At 45.2% G+C, this 21,758-nt stretch overlaps 1 protein-coding gene across 1 annotated transcript; it reads right to left on the bottom strand.

Moving 5' to 3' along the window:
* Positions 1–1,263: 1,263 nt before the first annotated feature.
* Positions 1,264–21,673, bottom strand: LOC307091520 (transmembrane and coiled-coil domain-containing protein 6-like). The gene is made up of 12 exons (XM_079759151.1): positions 21,494–21,673; positions 21,290–21,390; positions 21,032–21,141; positions 17,206–17,389; positions 16,951–17,055; positions 16,777–16,868; positions 16,563–16,679; positions 16,217–16,331; positions 15,856–16,030; positions 14,941–15,035; positions 11,914–12,081; positions 1,264–1,956 (listed from the first exon to the last, which is right to left on the bottom strand). The coding sequence occupies exons 1-12, from the start codon at positions 21,582–21,584 to the stop codon at positions 1,789–1,791; spliced, it is 1,521 nt and encodes a 506-aa protein (XP_079615277.1). The 5' UTR covers positions 21,585–21,673; the 3' UTR covers positions 1,264–1,788.
* Between the last annotated feature and the right edge of the window lie 85 nt (positions 21,674–21,758).

Genomic DNA, 21,758 nt, shown 5'->3' with positions numbered 1-21,758 from the left:
TGGGCACTGGGCGCAGTGTGGGACTCCCCCGCACCGCAGCCCAAAATACATTTCAAAGTGGACCGGCCCACAGGGAAACCTCTTCACCTAGGCCTACCCAACAAGGAAACAAAACTTATTTTAAAAGAAGAAACTACTGATAGTCAGCTGATCTATTTACTTTTTAAGTAGTGGAATTGTAGTTGAACTTACTGAAAAGGCTAAATTTCAGGGATCCGAGAGGAGCAACATGGAGTATCAACATCCCCGCAGCAGGGCCCCGTGGGCCTGCATGGTGTTCCAACCTACCGGTGAATTGGACTCCAGCCACATTGTAAAACTGAGATGACAATGAAAGTAATAAATAATGTATTAATAAAATGCAGACATAAAGAAAAGCATTCATTTTATTCATATTTCATCACATTCTGGATTCAGAAAATTTCAAATAGCTTTTACAAAACGAACATTAGCCTACCTACTGATAGCTGTTCCCGAGTTGCGTTTCCTTCTCTTCAGGAGATTGTCTGCTCCGTTGAATTCCCCACAACCACAATTCAACTTAGGTTTCGTTTTGTGTATGATGTCAAACTGCCCCACCTGCGACGCCTCGTTTGTTGGCAACAGTAGCGGTTCCTGGCCGAGCTCACCAGGAAGGCAAACATGAACGCGCATTCATGAACGCGCGCAGTGCACCCGCACATTAATGTCTTTTCAAGGAGGCTGGCTGACGTTGTATATAATTCAACAGTCTTTGTCAGTTCCATTACAGAGACACCCAGATTGTAATCATCAACATACAAAAGGACTACATGCCATCGTTGTAGAACAACAACGTTAAGTACATGCCCTGGAGAACACCTCGACACACACAAGTGTCGTTCCATTTCTACGCCCGTTGTTATAGAAGGCAAACTGTGTCACTGTCACTCAAGTCAGATATGAAACAAAGCTGTTTTTCATTGCCAAGGGATCTTATACCGCAATAGTTAAATTATTCTCATTAACATAGGACATAAAGCAGTCAATTTCACAGATAGTTTAAAATCTGCGTATTACATATAAAAACCTATACAAAATATACACCATGAACTGGATCAGCTTTACAATCAGGTAACCTTGCCCGCCAGCGAGGGGCCCCGCCCGCCTGTGAGGGCCCCCCCCCTGCCAGCGAGGGGCCCTGCTCTGGACCCCCCCCCCCCTGCCAGCGAGGGGCCCTGCTCTGGACCCCCCCCCCCTGCCAGCGAGGGGCCCTGCTCTGGACCCCCCCCCCCCCCCCTGCCAGCGAGGGGCCCTGCTCTGGACCCCCCGTGATCCTGCCTGTCAGGCAGCACCAGGGGCGCGGTTATGGCCTTTCATTGGAAAGCTAAACGGTGGCTCCATGGTTAGCTGGTTCCACCGTGTACTGGGAGGTTAGCTGGTTCCACCGTGTGCTGGGAGGGTGGGTGGTTCCACCGTGTGCTGGGAGGGTGGGTGGTTCCACCGTGTGCTGGGAGGGTGGGTGGTTCCACCGTGTGCTGGGAGGTTAGCTGGTTCCACCGTGTACTGGGAGGGTGGGTGGTGTTCCAGGAGGTGTACTGGGAGGTTAGCTGGTTCCACCGTGTGCTGGGAGGTTAGCTGGTTCCACCGTGTGCTGGGAGGGTGGGTGGTTCCACCGTGTGCTGGGAGGTTAGCTGGTTCCACCGTGTGCTGGGAGGTTAGCTGGTTCCACCGTGTGCTGGGAGGGTAGGTGGTTCCACCGTGTGCTGGGAGGGTAGGTGGTTCCACCGTGTGCTGGGAGGTTAGCTGGTTCCACCGTGTGCTGGGAGGTTAGCTGGTTCCACCGTGTGCTGGGAGGTTAGCTGGTTCCACCGTGTGCTGGGAGGGTAGGTGGTGCTCCAGGAGGTGTGCCGCTCTTTGACGGATCTCTCCGTCGCCGTTATACTGGACAGCTTCGAGCAGCGCTAGGCCGTTCTGCCCCACAAACTCCTCCGCTGCCTGGGCACAATGAGGGTTAGCCAGTTTAACGTCTCAATAAGCATTTTTACACTAACGAATATAACCTGCCTTATTTTAAACTTTCCACTGCATGATGCGCGAGTTTACACTGAACGAGGCAATATACTGTCTTGATTTCGCACCCCAATGTCCCCTCTCGAATCCTACACATATTGAGGGATCCATTTTCATGAAAATGCGATTAGACGGCTTTGCGATATCAGGGGCGGGACTTGGGTAGAAGACTTTGTAAATAGTTCTGCACTGAATCATGACCTTGCACTGTTGGCGTTTTTGCACTTGTAAATAGTTAATGGTGTTTGTAGCCTAAACTCAGATGTAGTCTACTCATTCTTGCATGAGTGGTTAAAAAAACTGTGTAAACAGAGTATGCAAATGATTCTAAAGAGGTCTCCGTGCGTAGCCCCGCCTGCTCCAATGAACCCAGAAAGCCGGCTCTGTGACGAAGGGAAAATATAACCCCTTGGTTTTAAACAGGCAAGATAGTGAAATTGTAAAAATGCCTTCAGTGTTACATTGACCGCCACCCCCCTTGCAGGTCAATGCCGGGAAAAAGTCAGAATTAACAACTCAATTAATAACTCAATACCAGTTTAACTTCCAAACCCTGTCCCCTCCTACGGGCTGTGCAGACGTGAACGGGCTCAGCTAGTGTATGGGAGAGGGGCTTTGGGAGTGGCCATGGTAAGATGTGGTTAGGGTTAGGGTTAACCCTAACCCTGTATGGGAGAGGGGCTTTGGGAATGGCCATGGTAAGATGTGGTTAGGGTTAGGGTTAGGGTTAACCCTAACCCTGTATGGGAGAGGGGCTTTGGGAGTGGCCATGGTAAGATATGGTTAGGGTTAGGGTTAACCCTAACCCTGTATGGGAGAGGGGCGTTGGGAGTGGCCATGGTAAGATGTGGTTAGGGTTAGGGTTAGGGTTAACCCTAACCCTGTATGGGAGAGGGGCTTTGGGAGTGGCCATGGTAAGATATGGTTAGGGTTAACCCTAACCCTGTATGGGAGAGGGGCGTTGGGAGTGGCCATGATAAAATGTGGTTAGGGTTAGGGTTAGGGTTAACCCTAACCCTTGTCACTTTAGCTGCTAGCTCGTTGAAGTATTACACATTACGACTTTAATAAATACACAGCGATAAAACAATAAAAACACATGAAAAACATTCAAGTTAAAGACTCACTTAAAGGAGTACTTTACCGGTGGAGAAATGAATCTGTATTAAAAGTGGGTCATACATTTAGTCGAATAGCCTCCTTGACCGAGTAAAGGCAGACAGTGACTTTTTGGTGCTTGCGGATTGAAGACGACAACTCCCACAATCCAAACAGCATTCACTCCCTGAGAACGTAACATAACAGCCAATCAGCGTTCACTCCCTGTGGGACTTAACATAACAGCCAATCAGCGTTCACTCCCTGAGGGACGTAGCATAACAGCCAATCAGCGTTCACTCCCTGAGGGACTTAACATAATAGTCAATCAGCGTTCACTCCCTAATAGGGCCCGACCGATTCATCGGCCTGCCGATTTAATCGGCCGATTATAGCCTTTTTGAAAATAATCAACATCTGCCAAAAGACGCCGATTACAACCGATTTTTTCTTTTTTTTTTGAAATGTTATTGCGCTTAGTATCCAGCAGAGTGCGCTCCTACTCCATTCTACTTAAGAAAGGCTCTCAGTCTCACCCACCGCACTCATTTTTGGACACAACACCCGAGCGCATGTAGCTTGAATGTGCTGAGCTCATTGGATAAACCGAGCAGAGTTTCCCCCCACGGTAAGTTTATAACTAGTTTGTGTAATGAACAATTGGTCCTTTTAAACGTGTAGGTCATGCTTAAAAAAAGGAAAAGTACACCTAACCCCCCACTACCCTTCAAATACAGTAAAGCTAACCTAGCCTTGCTAACTAGCAACTTTAGCTGGAGTAAAAATAGCCGGAGATTGAATTTTACCGTACAACATGAAAGCACGCTCGCTCAGGCAGCTGCGCGCTCACCTCACCAATGTACACAAGACGCGTTGTTTGAGCATGTTGTGCCTGTTTTTCTTTAGGTCCGAGGCCATGTTAATTTGTTATACTGTAGACTAACGGTGAGACCATACTGCTCAGTGCGCACGTGTTAGTCACTACTCACGAGCGCAGCACATTGGGAGTTATTTATTTATTTTACATTTGATTGCGGTAGCTTATTATAAATGCATAAATTGTAAATAAGGTATATTTATGTATAAGCCTTGCAGATGGAAAATGCTTTATATCCGAGTTTCAAAATGCCCCAAGTAACTTAAGAAATATTTTTTAAAACTTTATTTCTTAAGCCAATGCATATTTATGACATTTTTTTTCTTTTACAGATGTCAGATAAGACTCATAGCAAGGTTTGGGACTACTTCACCAAGGGGCCTACTGGTGAAGCAGTTTGTAATGCATGTGCAGCTTCTGTGAGCCAGGGATCAAGCCGTCAAAAAACAAGAAACACAACCAACTTATGGCAACACTTAGACTTAGACATAATGAAGCTTATGTGGAATCACAAAGACAGGCTCTTCATGAAGCACAAAGAAAGGCAGAAGCACTAACTAAGAAAACTAATCAGCCCACACTTGCACAAGTGATTGATAGGAACACAAAGTGGAACCTAAATGACCCGAGAACAAAGGAGCTGGACAAACTAATAATGGAAATGATTGCCACTGATATATTGCCCTATGCCGTTGTGGAGGGTCAAGGTTTTAAAAGAGTCCTGGCCGTGGCAGAGCACAGGTATCCTCAAAAAAGTGAAAAGTATTTCCGCACTCAGCTGATGGGAGAAGTGTATTCTCAAGTTGCAAATAGACTAAAGCAACTTCTCTCTGTGGAAAATGCAGGAAGCAGCATTGCTTTTACTACTGACTGTTGGTCAGGATCCACTGAGGCTCTAATGAGCTTGACAGCTCATTTTATTGACAAGAACTGGGAGAGAGTCCAAGTTGTGTTAAATGTAAAGGCCATGTTTGGGTCCCACACAGGCGAGTATATTGCTGAGACTTTCCTGAACTTACTGAAAGAATGGGACATTGACACACAGCGTGTCCACCTGGTGCTGAGGGACAGCGGCGCAAACATGATCAAAGGCATGTGACTTACAGAGATGCCTGGCCTGAACTGCACTGCCCATACTCTTCAGCTGGTAATCAATGATGGCCTCCACTCCCAGAGGATGGTTGGGGACATTTTGGCGAAACTAAAAAGAATAGCCACACACTTCAACCATTCAGTGGTAGCACAACAACGACTCTGTTATTCAGCAAGAGGTTGGTGTTCCTAACCATTCCATTATCCAGGCAGTGCAAACCAGGTGGAACTCCGCACTGCATATGATTGCCAGGATGATTGAGCAAAAGAGAGCAATCACAGCCTATTCTAGTGACCACGGCCATTTTGTATGTCCAAGTGCAGAGGAGTGGGACGTGGCAGCCAACCTGGCGGAGACCCTGACACCACTGGAAGATATAACACTTGAAATGAACATGGCCGATTCCTCTGCTTCCTGCATTATACCTTGTGTAGCAGTGCTGAAGTGTCTGCTCGAGTCAGAGGGACCAAACAGCAGAGGAATCAAGACTCTAAGAAAGACCATGCTGGAGAGCCTGGAGAAAAGGTTCTCTAAGTTGAAAGAGGCAAAAGAGGTGGTGCTCGCATGTCTGCTCGATCCACACTACAAGGAGCGGCCCTTGTCACCAGAGACACTAGGTCAAGCCAAAGCCTGGGTAATGGAAGAAGCACAGAGGAATCCACCAGAAACACAAGGAGACACTGCCTGTGAAGAAGAGGGAGATCCAAAACGACAGAGAGTGGAGGAGGGACGGGCCCACAGTGTTCTAGACAGTCTGTATGACAGCATGCTCTCTTCAACCACTCAGGACGAGGAACCAGAGGAGATCATTGAAGAGCTGGAACGGTATATGAGGGAGCCTGTCATAGACCGGAAAAAGGGGAACCCACTGGAGTGGTGGAAGAGCAACGGTTTCCGCTTCAAGGGACTGTCGGGCCTGGCCAGGAGATACCTTTGCTGTCCACCTTCCTCTGTGCCAAGTGAGAGGGTGTTCAGTACCATTGGCAACATTTATGAGGAGAAGCGCAGCTCCCTCAAGGGAGAGAATGCTGAAAAGCTGTGCTTCCTGCACTACAACGTGCCTCTGCTGAAGTGGCAATATTAAGGATTCTATGACTGGCAGGGGCTTGTGAATAGAATTCTATTTGGAAAATATCCATATGCTGCTTGCCCCACACAACACATGTTACCTTGTTAATATAGTTATTTTATACTATTATTGATTTGTTTTCAAAGATGTTGTGTATAGTTACAAAAAAGTTCTTCTTGCTGCACTTTATGTCAAAAGATTGTTGTGCAAAATGTTAATATGCTGCTTGCCCCACACAACATGTTACCTCGTTCCTATACAGTTATTTTATATTATTATTGATTTGTTTTCAAAGATGTTGCGTATAGTTACAAAATAGTTCTTCTTCCTGTACTGTCCTGTACTACTTTGTTAGAAGTATGTTACCAATAAAAATAAGTTCCTGCACTCATTCTTTTAAGATCTTTTTATTTTATTGACAATAAGATAAGGCTGTATTTGCACTCATTTTCGACTGTAAATGTATTCTAAAACACTCAAAGGTTCTGCATTCAATTCACATATTCGTCAAAAGTGTTTAAAGTATATTTAAGGTATCAAAAAATACGTTTTATATGCTTTTTTTTTTATAATCGGCCGATTAAATCGTTATCGTAATTTTTCTCAGAAAATAATCGGCATCGGCACTCTAAAATCACTATCGGTCGGGACCTACTCCCTAAGGGACGTAACATAACAGCCAATCAGCATTCACTCCCTAAGGGACGTAACATAACAGCCAATCAGCGTTCACTCCCTCAGAACGTAACATAACAGCCAATCAGCGTTCACTCCCTGAGAACATAACATAACAGCCAATCAGCGTTCACTCCCTGAGAACGTAACATAACAGCCAATCAGCGTTCACTCCCTAAGGGACGTAACATAACAGCCAATCAGCGTTCAATCCCTGAGAACATAACATAACAGCCAATCAGCGTGCACTCCCTGAGAATGTAACATAACAGCCAATCAGCGTTCACTCCCTGAGGGACTTAACATAACAGCCAATCAGTGTTCACTCCCTGAGAACGTAACATAACAGCCAATCAGCGTTCACTCCCTGAGAACGTTACATAACAGCCAATCAGCGTTCACTCACTGAGGGACGTAACATAACAGCCATTCAGCGTTCACTCCCTGAGGGACTTAACATAACAGCCAATCAGCGTTCACTCCCTGAGGGACGTAACATAACAGCCAATCAGCGTTTGCTCACTGAGGGACGTAGCATAACAGCCAATCAGCATTCACTCCCTGAGAACGTAACATAACAGCCAATCAGCGTTCACTCCCTGAGAATGTAACATAACAGCCAATCAGCGTTCACTCCCTGAGAACGTAACATAACAGCCAATCAGCGTTCACTCCCTGAGAACGTAACATAACAGCCAATCAGCGTTCACTCCCTGAGAACGTAACATAACAGCCAATCAGCCGTCACTCCCTGAGAACGTAACATAACAGCCAATCAGCGTTCACTCCCTGAGGGACGTAACATAACAGCCAATCAGCGTTCACTCCCTGAGGGACGTAACATAACAGCCAATCAGCGTTCACTCCCTGAGAACGTTACATAACAGCCAATCAGCGTTCACTCACTGAGGGACGTAACATAACAGCCAATCACCGTTCACTCCCTGAGAACGTAACATAACAGCCAATCAGAGTTCACTCCCTGAGAACGTAACATAACAGCCAATCAGCGTTCACTCCCTGAGAACGTAACATAACAGCCAATCAGCGTTCACTCCCTGAGAACGTTACATAACAGCCAATCAGCGTTCACTCCCTGAGAACGTAACATAACAGCCAATAAGCGTTCACTCCCTGAGAACGTAACATAACAGCCAATCAGCGTTCACTCCCTGAGGGACGTAACATAACAGCCAATCAGCGTTCACTCCCTGAGGGACGTAGCATAACAGCCAATCAGCGTTCACTCCCTGAGAGACATAGCATAACAGCCAATCAGCGTTCACTCCCTGAGAACATAACATAACAGCCAATCAGCGTTCACTCCCTGAGAACGTAACATAACAGCCAATCAGCGTTCACTCCCTGAGGGACGTAACGTAACAGCCAATCAGCGTTCACTCCCTGAGAACGTAACATAACAGCCAATCAGCGTTCACTCCCTGAGAACGCAACATAACAGCCAATCAGCGTTCACTCCCTGAGGGACGTAACGTAACAGCCAATCAGCGTTCACTCCCTGAGAACGTAACATAACAGCCAATCAGCGTTCACTCCCTGAGGGACGTAACATAACATCCAATCAGCGTTCACTCCAGGGGCGTTGCTAGACAGAGCTTTACTGGCCCCTAACTCCCAATACTCTTTTTTTTTCTGTTTTTTTGTGCGCAGAATATGAAATAGATGGCTACAGAAAGGTATGTAAGAGCCTAAAAATCATTATCATCACTGTCATAGTGTAGGCTATACATTAAAGTAAAGGTAAAGATTCATGAGTACTGTATAATGATATTTACTTAAACACATACACACCTCAAAGATCTACAAACAATAAGAGCCTCTCAATGCAACCCTTTAAGATAAGAAAGACTCAGATTATTAGCTACCTCAACCTCAATCCACATTTAAAATAAGTATTTCAGGAAAATTAAGTAACTAACAAATAAACATAAAAAATTCTCTTTATGACCTTCACCTCTTTATGACCTTCATCTTTTTATCTAAAGCAGTATTTTGCAGGATGCTCCCTTTTAAGGAGAAGTTGTGCCTTAGGCTAACAAACTCTAAGAAGATGGTAAAATCTAAAATGCACATGTATACTATTTACAAGCTGTGTGGAAACAGTATAAGTTTGGCAGAACGACATGGAGAAAAAATATATCTCCCCTAGGTCACAGATATCCTCCTCGATATTCTGATCTAGGCCCCATCATGTCCTCATCCGATTCTTGCCTGTCTCTCTCCTCCTCCTACTCCTCCTCCTCCTCCTCCTCCTCCTCCCCCTGCCTGGCCCTGGACTGCCCAGCCTGTTCTCTCTCCCCTCTCCTTCTCCTTCTCCTCCTCCTCCAGCACTCTGCCCCTCAATGAGTGTAGCAGCACCTAGCCAGCAGCATCCACATAGGCCTAAGTATACTCACTGCATGCATTCCATAGGCTTTCCTTTTACCTTTTTCAGTATAGACAAAACTGAAAAGGTAAAATTGAGACAAACTTCCCTTCAAGGCAAAACCAGTCAGATAACCTATTACAGGTTTTTTTTCACTGATTCTGTAGATTATAAGGTACATTTTCAAATGCAGCAAACTTATTTTAGTTTGCCATTAAACCATTAATCAAATCACAGCACATCATGCAAGCAATTGTTGGCTATTAACAGCATAAATCTTAATGTTAACGCTAATGTGGGCAATTATCATACCTCCCTCGTCCTCCTCATCTCCTCACTGCTCCTCTCCCTCTGCCTCTGTTCATGAAGAATTTCCTGATGTCCATCTGAATCGTTTTTCAGAAGGCTAATGTGTAGTTTTACAGGACAGCTTCACAAAACAAAGGCCTATACTTTTATAGGGCTCTCAAGTTTTGAAGACAGCCAATTACTCATTCATTATTCATTTTCCGCGTGTGTGTGTGCACGCATGGTGTTTGTGTGTGTGAGAGAGAGAGCAGGCTGTAAAACTGTTGGCTAGCTGCTAAATTTAGGCTACAGACGCTCAGTATTGAAAAACTGATGCTAATTATGTGGGCAACATTCTCTAACAATAATCAAGTTGTCATTGTTTGTGTCCAACAAGTTGTGAATTTGTTGTAACAATAAAACAGGGGATGACTTACTTTGTGCTGTTTCCAGCTCCCGTGGTTTCCACTGGGTTTACGACAAAACAGTCAGAAGAATCACGTCAACGATTCCAGAATTACTATGCTTTTTTCATTGGTTGTTGCGTTAAATCTTACACAGATACAGTAGTGCTATTTTCTGATTGGCTATTATGTAGCCCCTTTCTTTTTTTGATTGGCTGGTAAGTGACAGGCTTCACTCAAGACTCCGAGGCCACAGGAGATGCGCTTGATGAATCCTGCCGGTTCCATAGCGAGAGCGGCGCTACTGCGGATTCATTTAATAATGATCACTGGAATTTTACTGGGGCACTCGATACTTTTACTGGGGTACGTGCCCCAGTTAAAAGGGGCTGATGACGCCTCTGATTCACACCGTTTGTGGACTCCCGGATATCTCTCTCTCTCTCTCTCTCTCTCTCTCTCTCTCTCTCTCTCTCTCTCTCTCTCTCTCTCTCTCTCTCTCTCTCTCTCTCTCTCTCTATATATAAATAATACAAAATATAATATCACGGCCAAAAGCTGTGTGCGCCTCCGGATGATATTATGAATTAAAGACTGCGTCGGGTTCTCGGACGTCTCTGGTACTTCCACAACAAGTAAAGACTTGTAGTGGGGGTTATCTCGGCCAGAGTCCTGCACGGGTTCGGGTACCCGAGGGGTGAACCGCACAATTTTTGATGAAACGGGGGAAAAGTTATGTAGGTACTGGTCAGGTAGGACGCCTAAACAGCGAAGGTCGGTCGCAGGTTTTGCGATTGCGAGGGAGACTTCTCCGGTGCTGGAGATGTTATTCAGGAGCAGAGGAGTCGACTAAAATCGTCCACAGTGGATGATGTCTTTTTTTGCACATCTAAAGCACCACGCCAAACACCAGATGGTGTATTTCCGCGGCGTTCCAGCTAATGTGTCTAATTTTCCTTCGGGTGCGGGTCGGGCGTCGGTATCAATTTATAGCGGGTCTGGTCGGAATGGAATTCTTGGGTACTGTCGTGTGCGGGTTTGCAAAATAAGACCTGTGTATTGATTCTCGGCCATGGTGGAGAAGGAATTGGGGGAAGATATGTTGGCTTTGACTCTCTGAAGTCCAGAATGAATTGCAACTTCAGATTGATGTGAAACTGCGAATCGCGACATGGAGGAGAAAGGGATTGTTGCCCGCGATTGTCTCCCGCCGAGGCCCGCTGCCGAGGCGGCGGGCCTCGGCAGCATGTCGCAGTTCAGTCTACTTCAGATTGATGTGGAAGTGGAAGAACCAGAGATGTCGGAGAACCCGACGGAGTTGTTTGAGATGATATTATGAATAAACAACTGCGTCTGGTACTCTGACGTCTCTGGTCCTTCCACATCAATCTGAAGTTGCAGTTCAATCTGGACTTCAGAGAGTCAAAGCCAACGATTCTTCCCCCAATTCCTTATCCATCATGGCTGAGAATCAATACACGGGTCTCTACTTGTGTTGTTTTGCAATGTTTCCCATTGCAAATTTGCTTCTGCCATGGTCGGAGGTTTGTGTCGGACTAGTTCTCTAGCTAAGCGGTGAAGAAAAATGGCGGACATTGTGTTTACATCTCGTCCGCGACCTCCTGCCCCCCTCATTCCTTAGTGGAAAAACCCTGTGGAACCAGCCCTTCTACAAGCGCGTCATTTGACGTCAGGTCAGAAGAAATGTACAGAGGACAGCTGGGCCAAGGGAAGACTGGGTTAGACTGAGGGAAGAAAATACTTTTTTTTTAATATTATAATAGTGATTTTATATAATGATAGAACGCCGGTTCTGTATCGGTGAAGTATCCCATTAACACTCAACCTAAACCGCAACCTTAAATTAGTAATAGTTAATGTCAAGTGTAATCAATCAGGCACAACACACGCAATAACCCACCGTCACCAGAGACAGTGCTGTTGCTGTGCTTTCGACCTTTGGTTTCTGAAAGGCGAGGTGCTGGTACTTACTTGTGGGCAACCCGCTACCAGCATGAAGAGGACCTCCAGGCTCAGAGCCACCACGTCCGGCTCAGACATCCTGAGAGTAGCACACAGGGCAGGCACCAGGCCAGCACGGGCCAGCTGGGAGCAGGACCGGTTAGTCTGGTGGGCAACGTTCCCCAGAACCCGAAGGAGCTGGGAAACAAATGGAGGGTTAGGGTTAGTCTGGTTAGGGTTAGGGTTAGTCTGGTGGGCAACGTTCCCCAGAACCCGAAGGAGCTGGGAAACAAATGGAGGGCCCAGTTGGGGTGATGCCATTTATTGTTGTTTGTTTTATGTCTGCATGTGTGGTTTTGGGGGACTGTACATGATATGTAGCCTGGCTATTGCCGGACCAAGATCAATCGTTGACTGCACGTTGGTCTTGGGAAGCTGCTGTCATTTTCTTCAGCACAAGAGGCGTGATCAACGGGCCTAGTTCACATGACTCTGTATGCAATTGGCTGCTTGCTGTCACTTCCCTGTCGTCATTGTATTAAACGAGCCAATAACGCACCAGGGGGAAAAGCCATATTGGTGATTGGCTCTCGCAAAAACGTATCGTGAGTCTACATGATATGTCAAGTAAGGTTGATTCATTAACCCTACGAAGGAGTTTTTATCTTTACCTGATAGCACTTAATGCATTTCAGCTTTAGCAGCAGACTGACCAATGTATATAATGGAATGTCAAGCAACTCATGTGTAAGAAAGTATCAAACCTTTTTATGGCTTGATGAATGCTTAATTAAATGTATGTTATAGAATGTTATTGCATTATACTACGGATTAGTACATAAGATCGGAGGAACAACTTTATGATAAACCTATGAAACACGTATAAAACGTGTAGAATCAATAAGGCAGAATAATACTGTGTCAACCATTTAGGTCTGGTGTGACTTACAGTTACGCCCAGAGCCTAAAACACATAGTTTGCTTGCGGTGTCGAAATTAAGTTTGTCCTCACGTTCATGTGAGGACACAGCTCATTAAAATGGGCATACAGCAAAAATATTTGTCATGCAATTAAAACTATAAAAATACATAGTTCGTCAGCCAGTTAATTCATTTAATGGAGAATAGAATAGCACTTTCATGATAGGTTGGAAGAGTCCGTATGCGCATCGTGGAGATAAGAGGTTACTTAGTTAGATACAGTGGGGCAAAAAAGTATTTAGTCAGCCACCAATTGTGCAAGTTCTCCCACTTAAAAAGACGAGAGAGACCTGTAATTTTCATCATAGGTAAACCTCAGCTATGAGAGACAAAATGAAAAAAGAAAATCCAGAAAATCACATCTGAAAATCACGTCTGATTTTTTAAGAATCTATTTGCAAATTATGGTGGAAAATAAGTATTTGGTCACCTACAAACCAGCAAGATTTCTGGCTGTCACAGACCTGTAACTTCTTCTTTAAGAGGCTCCTCTGTCCTCCACTCGTTACCTGTATTAATGGCACCAGTTTGAACTCCTTATCAGTATAAAAGACACCTGTCCACAACCTCAAACAGTCACACTCCAAACTCCACTATGGCCAAGACCAAAGAGCTGTCAAAGGACACCAGAAACACAATTGTAGACCTGCACCAGGCTGGGAAGTCTGAATCTGCAATAGGTAAGCAGCTTGGTGTGAAGAAATCAACTGTGGGAGCAATTATTAGGAAATGGAATACATACAAGACCACTGATAATCTCCCTCGATCTGGGGCTCCACGCAAGATCTCACCCTGTGGGGTCAAAATGATCACAAGAACGGTGAACAAAAATCCCAGAACCAAACGGGGGGACCTAGTGAATGACCTCCAGAGAGCTGGGACCAAAGTAACAAAGGCTACCATCACTAACACACTACGCCGCCAGGGACTCAAATCCTGCAGTGCCAGACGTGTCCCCCTGCTAAAGCCAGTGCATGTCCAGGCCCGTTTGAAGTTTGCTAGATAGCATTTGGATGATCCAGAACAGGATTTGGAGAATGTCATATGGTCAGATGAAACCAAAATATAACTTTTTGGTAAAAGCTCAACTCGTCGTGTTTGGAGGAGAAAGAATGCTGAGTTGCATCCAAAGAACACCATACCTACAGTGAAGCATGGGGCTGGAAACATCATGCTTTGGGGCTGTTTTTCTGCCAAGGGACCAGGACGTCTGATCCGTGTGACGGAAAGAATGAATGGGGCCATGTATCGTGAGATTTTGAGTGAAAACCTCCTTCCATCAGCAAGGGCACTGAAGATGAAACGTGGCTGGGTCTTTCAGCATGACAATGACCCCAAACACACCGCCCGGGCAACGAAGGAGTGGCTTCGTAAGAAGCATTTCAAGGTCCTGGAGTGGCCTAGCCAGTCTCCAGATCTCAACCCCATAGAAAATCTTTGGAGGGAGTTGAAAGTCCGTGTTGCCCAGCGAAGGCCCAAAAACATCACTGCTCTAGAGGAGATCTGCATGGAGGAATGGGCCAAAATACCAGCAGCAGTGTGTGAAAACCTTGTAAAGACTTAGAGAAAATTGTTGACCTCTGTCATTGCCAACAAAGGGCATGTAACAAAGTATTGAGATGACCTTTTGTTATTGACCAAATACTTATTTTCCACCATAATTTGCAAATAAATTCTTTAAAAATCAGACAATGTGATTTTCTAGATTTTTTTTTTTCATTTTGTCTCTCATAGCTGAGGTATACCTATGATGAAAATTACAGGCCTCTCTCGTCTTTTTAAGTGGGAGAACTTGCACAATTGGTGGCTGACTAAATACTTTTTTGCCCCACTGTATATCCATATCTAGCAAACTTCTAAGTGCAAAGGATGACAGGGGAGAGCTATCACACCATCGTTACTGGGTTTCACGGTTGTTGTGAAACAGGTTTCACAAAATCTGCTTCATGTGAAGCGGTATTGTTGAGCCAACAGTTGCTCTAACAGATATTGAAGCGGTATTGTTGAGCTAACAGTTGATCTAACAGATATCGGTGTGTGTGTACACTCATCAGTGCTATGTTTGTCTCTGCTCACCATTGTGTTGATTCCTTGAGAGAAAGGCAGGAGGTGGATCAGTTCTGGAACCAGGCTGAGATCCAGCAGCGCAGTGCAGAGCTCGCTGGAGTCAGCTGTGTGCGAGCGAGAGACAGATTATATTCACTATAAGCTCAGTCTGTCTGCCTGCCTGACTTTACATTTAACATGGATTCATCAAATCTTGCATCGGACCTTGTTCTCATCTTGATAATAAAGTGTGTTATTTGTTCTTTACTTTATCATTGACGAGAGATATTTGATTTGAATGGCGTAAATCTAAACAATCATCACTTGGTAGAAATTCTCCAAATCGTCCGCTTCGGTACCAGAAACAAGAAGTAACGACACATTCACCATATTCCACATTCACAGTGGCCTTAGTCTCAGCCCTTTTGAATTAAGCAATATCACACGAGAGGGAGTGCTGTTGTACTGAATATCGGCATGGCCGTGATTCAGTTGTAGGTACGATGCCATAGGCTGAGCGCCGAAGATAATCACAGCCGTGCTGATTTGTTTGTTTATTTATTTATTTAATGATTCATTTGGTTCCGCAAACACAAATAGATCCGCAACTGGACTGAGACTGAACTGTTGCCAAGCAACACATAAACACACTAGCTTGCCACTAGGGTTAGGGTAACCCCAACCCTAACTGGTGTAATGAGGCGCCATCACAGTGCGGTCCAACCTGTTAGGGTAAGGGTTAGGGTAACCCAAACCCTAACTGGTGTAATGAGGCGCCATCACAGTGCGGTCCAACCTGTTAGGGTAAGGGTTAGGGTAACCCAAACCCTAACTGGTGTAATGAGGCGCCATCACAGTGCGGTCCAACCTGTTAGGTTAGGGTTAGGGTTAGGGTAACCCAAACCCTAACTGGTGTAATGAGGCGCCATCACAGTGCGGTCCAACCTGTTAGGTTGTTGAGGACCCAGGCGCTCTCCCGGGCCAGGGCCGGATGAGAAGGCAGGAAGGCCCGAGCAAGAGCGCACAACGCAGGCAGGAGGTCGCCTGCCTGGGAGCCCATGTCCCCCGGAGGACCAGACGAGAGCAGATTGCCCACAGAGCGCAGAAGTGGCCAGACTAACTAGGAAGAAGAAGTAGCAGTAGGGAAGAAATTAAATGAGTCAGTTTAAGAGCCACATCCCAAACCCTAATTTGAGAGATTACTGATTTGTATTTTTGCCACATTGTAAGGGGCTTCAATCAAATGGGAATAATGAACGGGAAACGATCAAAGAGTATGTTTTTTTCATATCCACCCCTTCCTCACCAGTTCCATGCCTTCTTCTTTGGTGCCTTTAGAAACAGCACCCCCTAGGGCCACCAATAGAGAACTGCACCTTGACAGGGTCCCGTCAGCTCTCAGGGCTGAGCTGCCCACGGTACTATGGGTTAAGAAAACAAAGGCAGATTAAAGAAAGCCATATCATATAGATTACATAACTGGATCACTACTAAGAATATACAAATCCTAAAAGATAGCACTGGACACCATTCAGAGCGGAAAATACCCACAAGTCAATAGGGCAACAAGTAACAGGATTATGGGAACGTAATTGGGAATGGGAGTGGGAATAAACATATGTGGTGCTTCTCTGGCGGTGGGAGACCCCGACCTGCAGGTGAGGTAGTGAAGACACCAAGCACACTCGATGGCTGGAGCCAGGCCGAACTGGGGGTCCGGGGTAAGCACAGACATCAGGAGTGAAGGCAGGCCTGACGCTAGGACCGGCCTGCAGAAGGAGAGAACAGCCCCGAGTCACAGTCCACGCCCTATGAAGCGTCACTGAATGCGGTGGAGAATAGTGGAAGTTCTGCTGCAGGACTCACGGAGTTATCTTCTCCACTGCGTCCTTGGCCTGAAGCAGCTGGGAGAGAGTGAAACCTACGGCTTCCACTACGGCTAGGTTGGACCGCTGGCTCTGGAGACACACACACACACACACAAATGACAAACAACGGCAACAATACGCTGTGTTTGTGTACTACTATGTACAACTTTACCTCCATGCAATTCTTGAGGGCAGGTATGATCCCTTGGGCCAAGAGTTTGTCTCTTACAACATCGCTGTCTGGACACAGATTACCCAGTGTGTAGAGGCACAGCTCCTGTGCCCGCCCGCACACACACACACACACACACACACACACACACACACACACACACACACACACACACACACACACACAGTTTACGAATATAGTTAAGACAACATTACAATTCTAAGACAGTATTTTTCTGTGTTTGGTGCCACTGACGGTCAGCTTGGTGCTTTGGCCGGACAGGTAGGTGAGCAGGTAAGGGGTGGCGGGCACACAAGCCAGGGTCACGTTGGGCTGGTGGGACTGGGACAGCTCGTGGAGACACTGGAGGGCCAGCAGACGCCACTGAGCCTGGGAGCCACTCAGGAGCCCTACTAGTAGATGCATGCTGTTCTCATGCCTGGAAGAAGTGTGCACGCGCGCGCACACACACACACACACACACACACACACACACACACACACACACACACACACACACACACACACACACGTTTTCTTACTGATTTTCTTTTTCCCTCCTCACCTCACAGACCCAGAGCTACGCCCCTTTATTTCCCCATTAATTTTTCCAATGAGCCCATGTCAATCAGTTAATCACTCCCTGCCACTGACTATTTAAAGGGTAATTCCGGTGTAAAATGGATTTGGGATATGTTTTGTATGATAACGAGTTGAAACGTTCATTTTGGAGCACAAAAAACGCATATCAAGTAGAGTAGATTGGCAAACACAGAGCTTGCATGTTGCTGACGGATGACACAATATCTGTGTTCGTCAATCTATCTATCGAGTCTTAAAAACAAAATGGCGTCGACGGTTGATCTACTGATGGTATTGTGTGTATAAAATGTCCTTTTTAATAAACAATTTGTACACTTACAAAGTTCTCAATTCCTCGTTTTATATGTTAAGACCCTTATTATACTACCAAAGAAGTGTCGGGCTACTTTTGGCCTTTTAAGTGGTTTAAAATAGCGATTTAGTTTTTACCATAACCAGTGGCCCCATCGTTCCAAGTTTATAGCGTTTTGATAGAACCGGCTAAAAACAGCCAACTGAAGAAAGCGTCTATATACGTTTTTTGTGCTCCAAAACGAACATTTCAACTCGTTATCATACAAAACATATCCCAAATCCATTTTACACCGGAATTACCCTTTGAGCCACACCCTTTTCCTTTGTTCAGAGACAATGAACACAGAGCTGTGCCTTTGAACTCCTTGGGCCTCTTCGGATTGTCAAATCACCTTACCTTTATGCCTTTCCTTAACCTTTGTGAAAAACGTCATCGGGTCAAGGAGATATGAAAAGGTGCTTCCTTTCGAATATAGGAAAAGACAGCACTGTTTAAAATGAATTAGACTCGAGTGCGACGGCGGGTATTGCTGACCTCTCGTGTCTGTAGCGTGAAACTACAATTTTCCGATGTGAAAATTCAATGTGAAAAAAAAAATAGGCTAAACTTATATTGATATGAACTGTCCCCAGTAGTTTTTCCTAAATGTGAGGTTGCCATTTTATTTTCTCATGGTGTATATTATGTGCTTACTAACCAGCAATAAATTAATTAATTTCTGGAATTTGTATCCATTATCAATTTTCTTTTCTTTTGCTTTACCGCGTCTCTCATGCGTCTTCGCGTAGTCCCTAACCCTAACCCTAAACTCTGATGGTGGCCGGTTGCTTTAAATATTGCCGCCGTAAAGCATTATGGGATACCAATATCTCCTTTCCTTTTGTAAAGGTTGCTCAGGAGTAACCTATGCTAAAGGAGGGTTAAAGGATGCATCAAGGCACCTTTCCTTAGCATTTGAAGAATTCGAACCATAGAACACTATAGAGCTCGTAAGTCCGCCCCTTCCGGAAGACCCCCATGGGACCTCTGGGCTAGGAAAGTTAGAATGGGTTTCATTGGAGAGAAAGTAATTATTTTCTGGTCCCAGTCTTTAAATGCCCAGGTTTACACATATGCTGTTTGTGGATTTAAATTTTTCATGCAAAGCAAACAAAAAAAAAAAATCGCAAAGAACTTTGATAACGTTTTGTGTGAGGCCGCTTTATGAACTGCAGACCCTCGCTGCTGTTGACGCGATACGTCACCACCGCTCTGGTTCAAACATGGCGATCTTTCTGCTCCACTTCACCGCTTTTTTCCAAGGGGAGGATAAAAGCATCAAAAGAGGTGAAAAACATAAGTCGGGGCATGTGGAGATTTTCAGTTATGCCGATGGGGAGATCGTCGGTCTTGTCCGCGCCAGTCGCAGGGAGCGTGACGTCACATACGAGACGTGTAGTCTTTCTCATTGTGTTTTCTCTACAGCCTTTAACTGAATAATTGCACATTAAACAGTCAAACTCTTAGTGTGATAAATTATCATTTAAATCCACAAACAACATGTGTAATTCGGGGCATAAAGAGACTGAGACCAGAAGATAATTACTTTCTCTCCATTGAAACCCATTCATATTTTTCGATCTCATAGGTCCCATGGGCTCTACCGGAAAGGGGCGGGACTTCGCCGCTCATCTACGATTCAAACAACCTTTCCTGCAAGTACTTCCGGGTCATCTCGTTAGAAAAGGAAATTTCCTATGCAAAACCATGGACATTATAGAATGGACACCGGATTCCAAAATGGCGCCCATTCATTCCTATGTTAACTGCTCAATGGCGCAGGGCAACGTCAAGGAGAGATATGCTTCCGCATCACGGGAGCCTAGCCGCGCCCTAGTTCATGACGTCCCGGATGCAGAAATATTCTTGTTTTTTAGAATTGTTAGCATTGTAGCATCATAAGCGAGAGGTCTGAGCGATCGCAGTCGCATTGTTTACCGACCATGGAAGTATAAGTTAACTTCATAAATATGAAAGATTGCTCCATATAACATAATACCAACAACATAGTAAATGTATGTTGTCCTAGAAAACAATACAGTTTAATGTTATTGCTTAAGAAACAGACTCCATCCAACTATTTACGAAAAATGCTTTCAATAATTTATAGACAAATAAATGGTTTCATATCGATCAGCAACGAGGTTGGTGTAGCCTACCCACAAATATTTGTAATAGGCCTACACCAACATTGTTAACTGTCATACATAGCTAAACAAGCAAATGAAAAATTAAATACTAACATAACTGAAATGTTTATTAGGCTATTGACATTATAAAAATGATACCGTAATGCACCCGTTCTGTCTTTGGATCTTCTGAATGAATGGATCAATACATGGTGAATCACAAGCAGAGGAACGTGAGAGTCATTGAGCAGCAGCTGAACCAGTCTAAAAATCCCTTTATCACTAAAACACTTTGTGTTAAAAACCATCAGTGACTAAAAACCATCGACGTCATTCATGTTAAGTAAAAGGAAAAACCTCGGACACGAGAAGTTAACGGAGCCGTGCACTAGGCCTCTGGAATGCCGAAACATTTGTTTCACTACGACTCCTTTCAGCTGCCCACCCCTCCTTCTCCAGCAAAAAATAACATAAAACGGCTTATAAAACGATTGAGGTGGCGTTTTGAAAAGAGAAAACTTACATTTTTTAGTTTTTGCATAAAGATAATTATGATTATACATGGCATAAAGATAATTATGAGCCTTTGATTGATATCCAGTAATTTTTTGCGGAGGCACATTCCTGTTCCCCACTTGTATTGGAGTGAACGGAGATGTCTACTTCTGGGCCCCTTGAATGAGGGACCCGTCTACAGCCCGCTTAAAAAGCTGCAATACCAGGCTCGGCCGCTGAGCACTGGTGGATTGCGGAAGTATGCACTGTTCCTGGGGGCTTGTGCAAAACAGTGAACAGGCACTGTGCGTATACTGAGCAATACAGTCCAGCAATGCCAGCACCTTTGGAAAATAAAACCTATAAACTTTGGAACTCTGACTGGACAACCATGTGTTCTCCCAGACACCCCCATTGGTCTCGAGCAAGCACCTAGACATTCCTAAAAACCTCCTCTTCACTTACACTCTTATTAATAAATGCAACAAATAATTTCGATTAAGATCGGAGGAGACCATACTTTATGAAGACTGTCTGGGCCGATGGGTTTCGCAGAGAACCGCTCAGAGCTTTCAGATGAGTCTCCTTCTCCTGTCCGCTCTGCTGGAGTTTCTGGACTAGATGGACCACCTTGTCAGAAGAAAATCGGGGGGGGCAAAGTGAGATCGCAGCGTTTGCAGGTCTTTGAGAGCGTGTCCATATGTTCCTCTATCTATTGTGCATGTTTAAATCAAAAGGAATGCATAATCAATCACACAAGGAGTGAGGGGTCATTGACCTTGTCCCCTGAAGCAGCGTCCATTGGCGTCTCGTCCTCATCTTCACGCAGCAGGAGCCTCTTGCTGACCAGCAGGTGGTCCTTCCGAGCTCTCCGCAGCACTGCAGCAGGAGACGTCCATCCATTCAGTCACTTTCAATATGGTTGGTACAGACTGAACCAACAAATTAATCCAGTGATGAACGTTGAGGAGAATATGCTCACCCTTCTCATGTTCTCGTCTCTTTAACTTGAACTCTTCCAAGCTGCGGCCCTGTGGAACAGCTTTGTGGCGCACTGAGCTTAATCTCCACATTTCATCAACATGAAATACAATATATATAAATAATATAAAGTAGGTAGCCCAGAGTTTCACAGCGAGACCAGAGATGCTTCACAGGACCACTTCTTCTGCTCTTCGTTCATTCGCCATGGAGGAACGACATCGCTACCTGTCGGCAATGTGATGTAATGTCACGATGCCACGTTT

The sequence above is a fragment of the Pollachius pollachius genome (genome assembly GCF_949987615.1).
Source record: "Pollachius pollachius genome assembly, contig: scaffold_45, whole genome shotgun sequence".
Lineage (NCBI taxonomy): Eukaryota > Metazoa > Chordata > Actinopteri > Gadiformes > Gadidae > Pollachius > Pollachius pollachius.
This window is presented reverse-complemented; position numbering and strand designations above follow the sequence as displayed.

Excerpts from the sequence above, each read along its gene's own strand:
- LOC307091520 (XM_079759151.1), bottom strand. The coding sequence starts at position 21,584 with ATGTGGAGATTAAGCTCAGTGCGCCACAAAGCTGTTCCACAGGGCCGC. Across the intron at positions 21,142-21,289 it reads ACGCTGCTTCAGGGGACAAG|GTGGTCCATCTAGTCCAGAA; the intron begins GTCAATGACCCC and ends TCTTCTGACAAG. Across the intron at positions 17,390-21,031 it reads GCCCAGACAGTCTTCATAAA|GCATGAGAACAGCATGCATC; the intron begins GTATGGTCTCCT and ends CACTTCTTCCAG.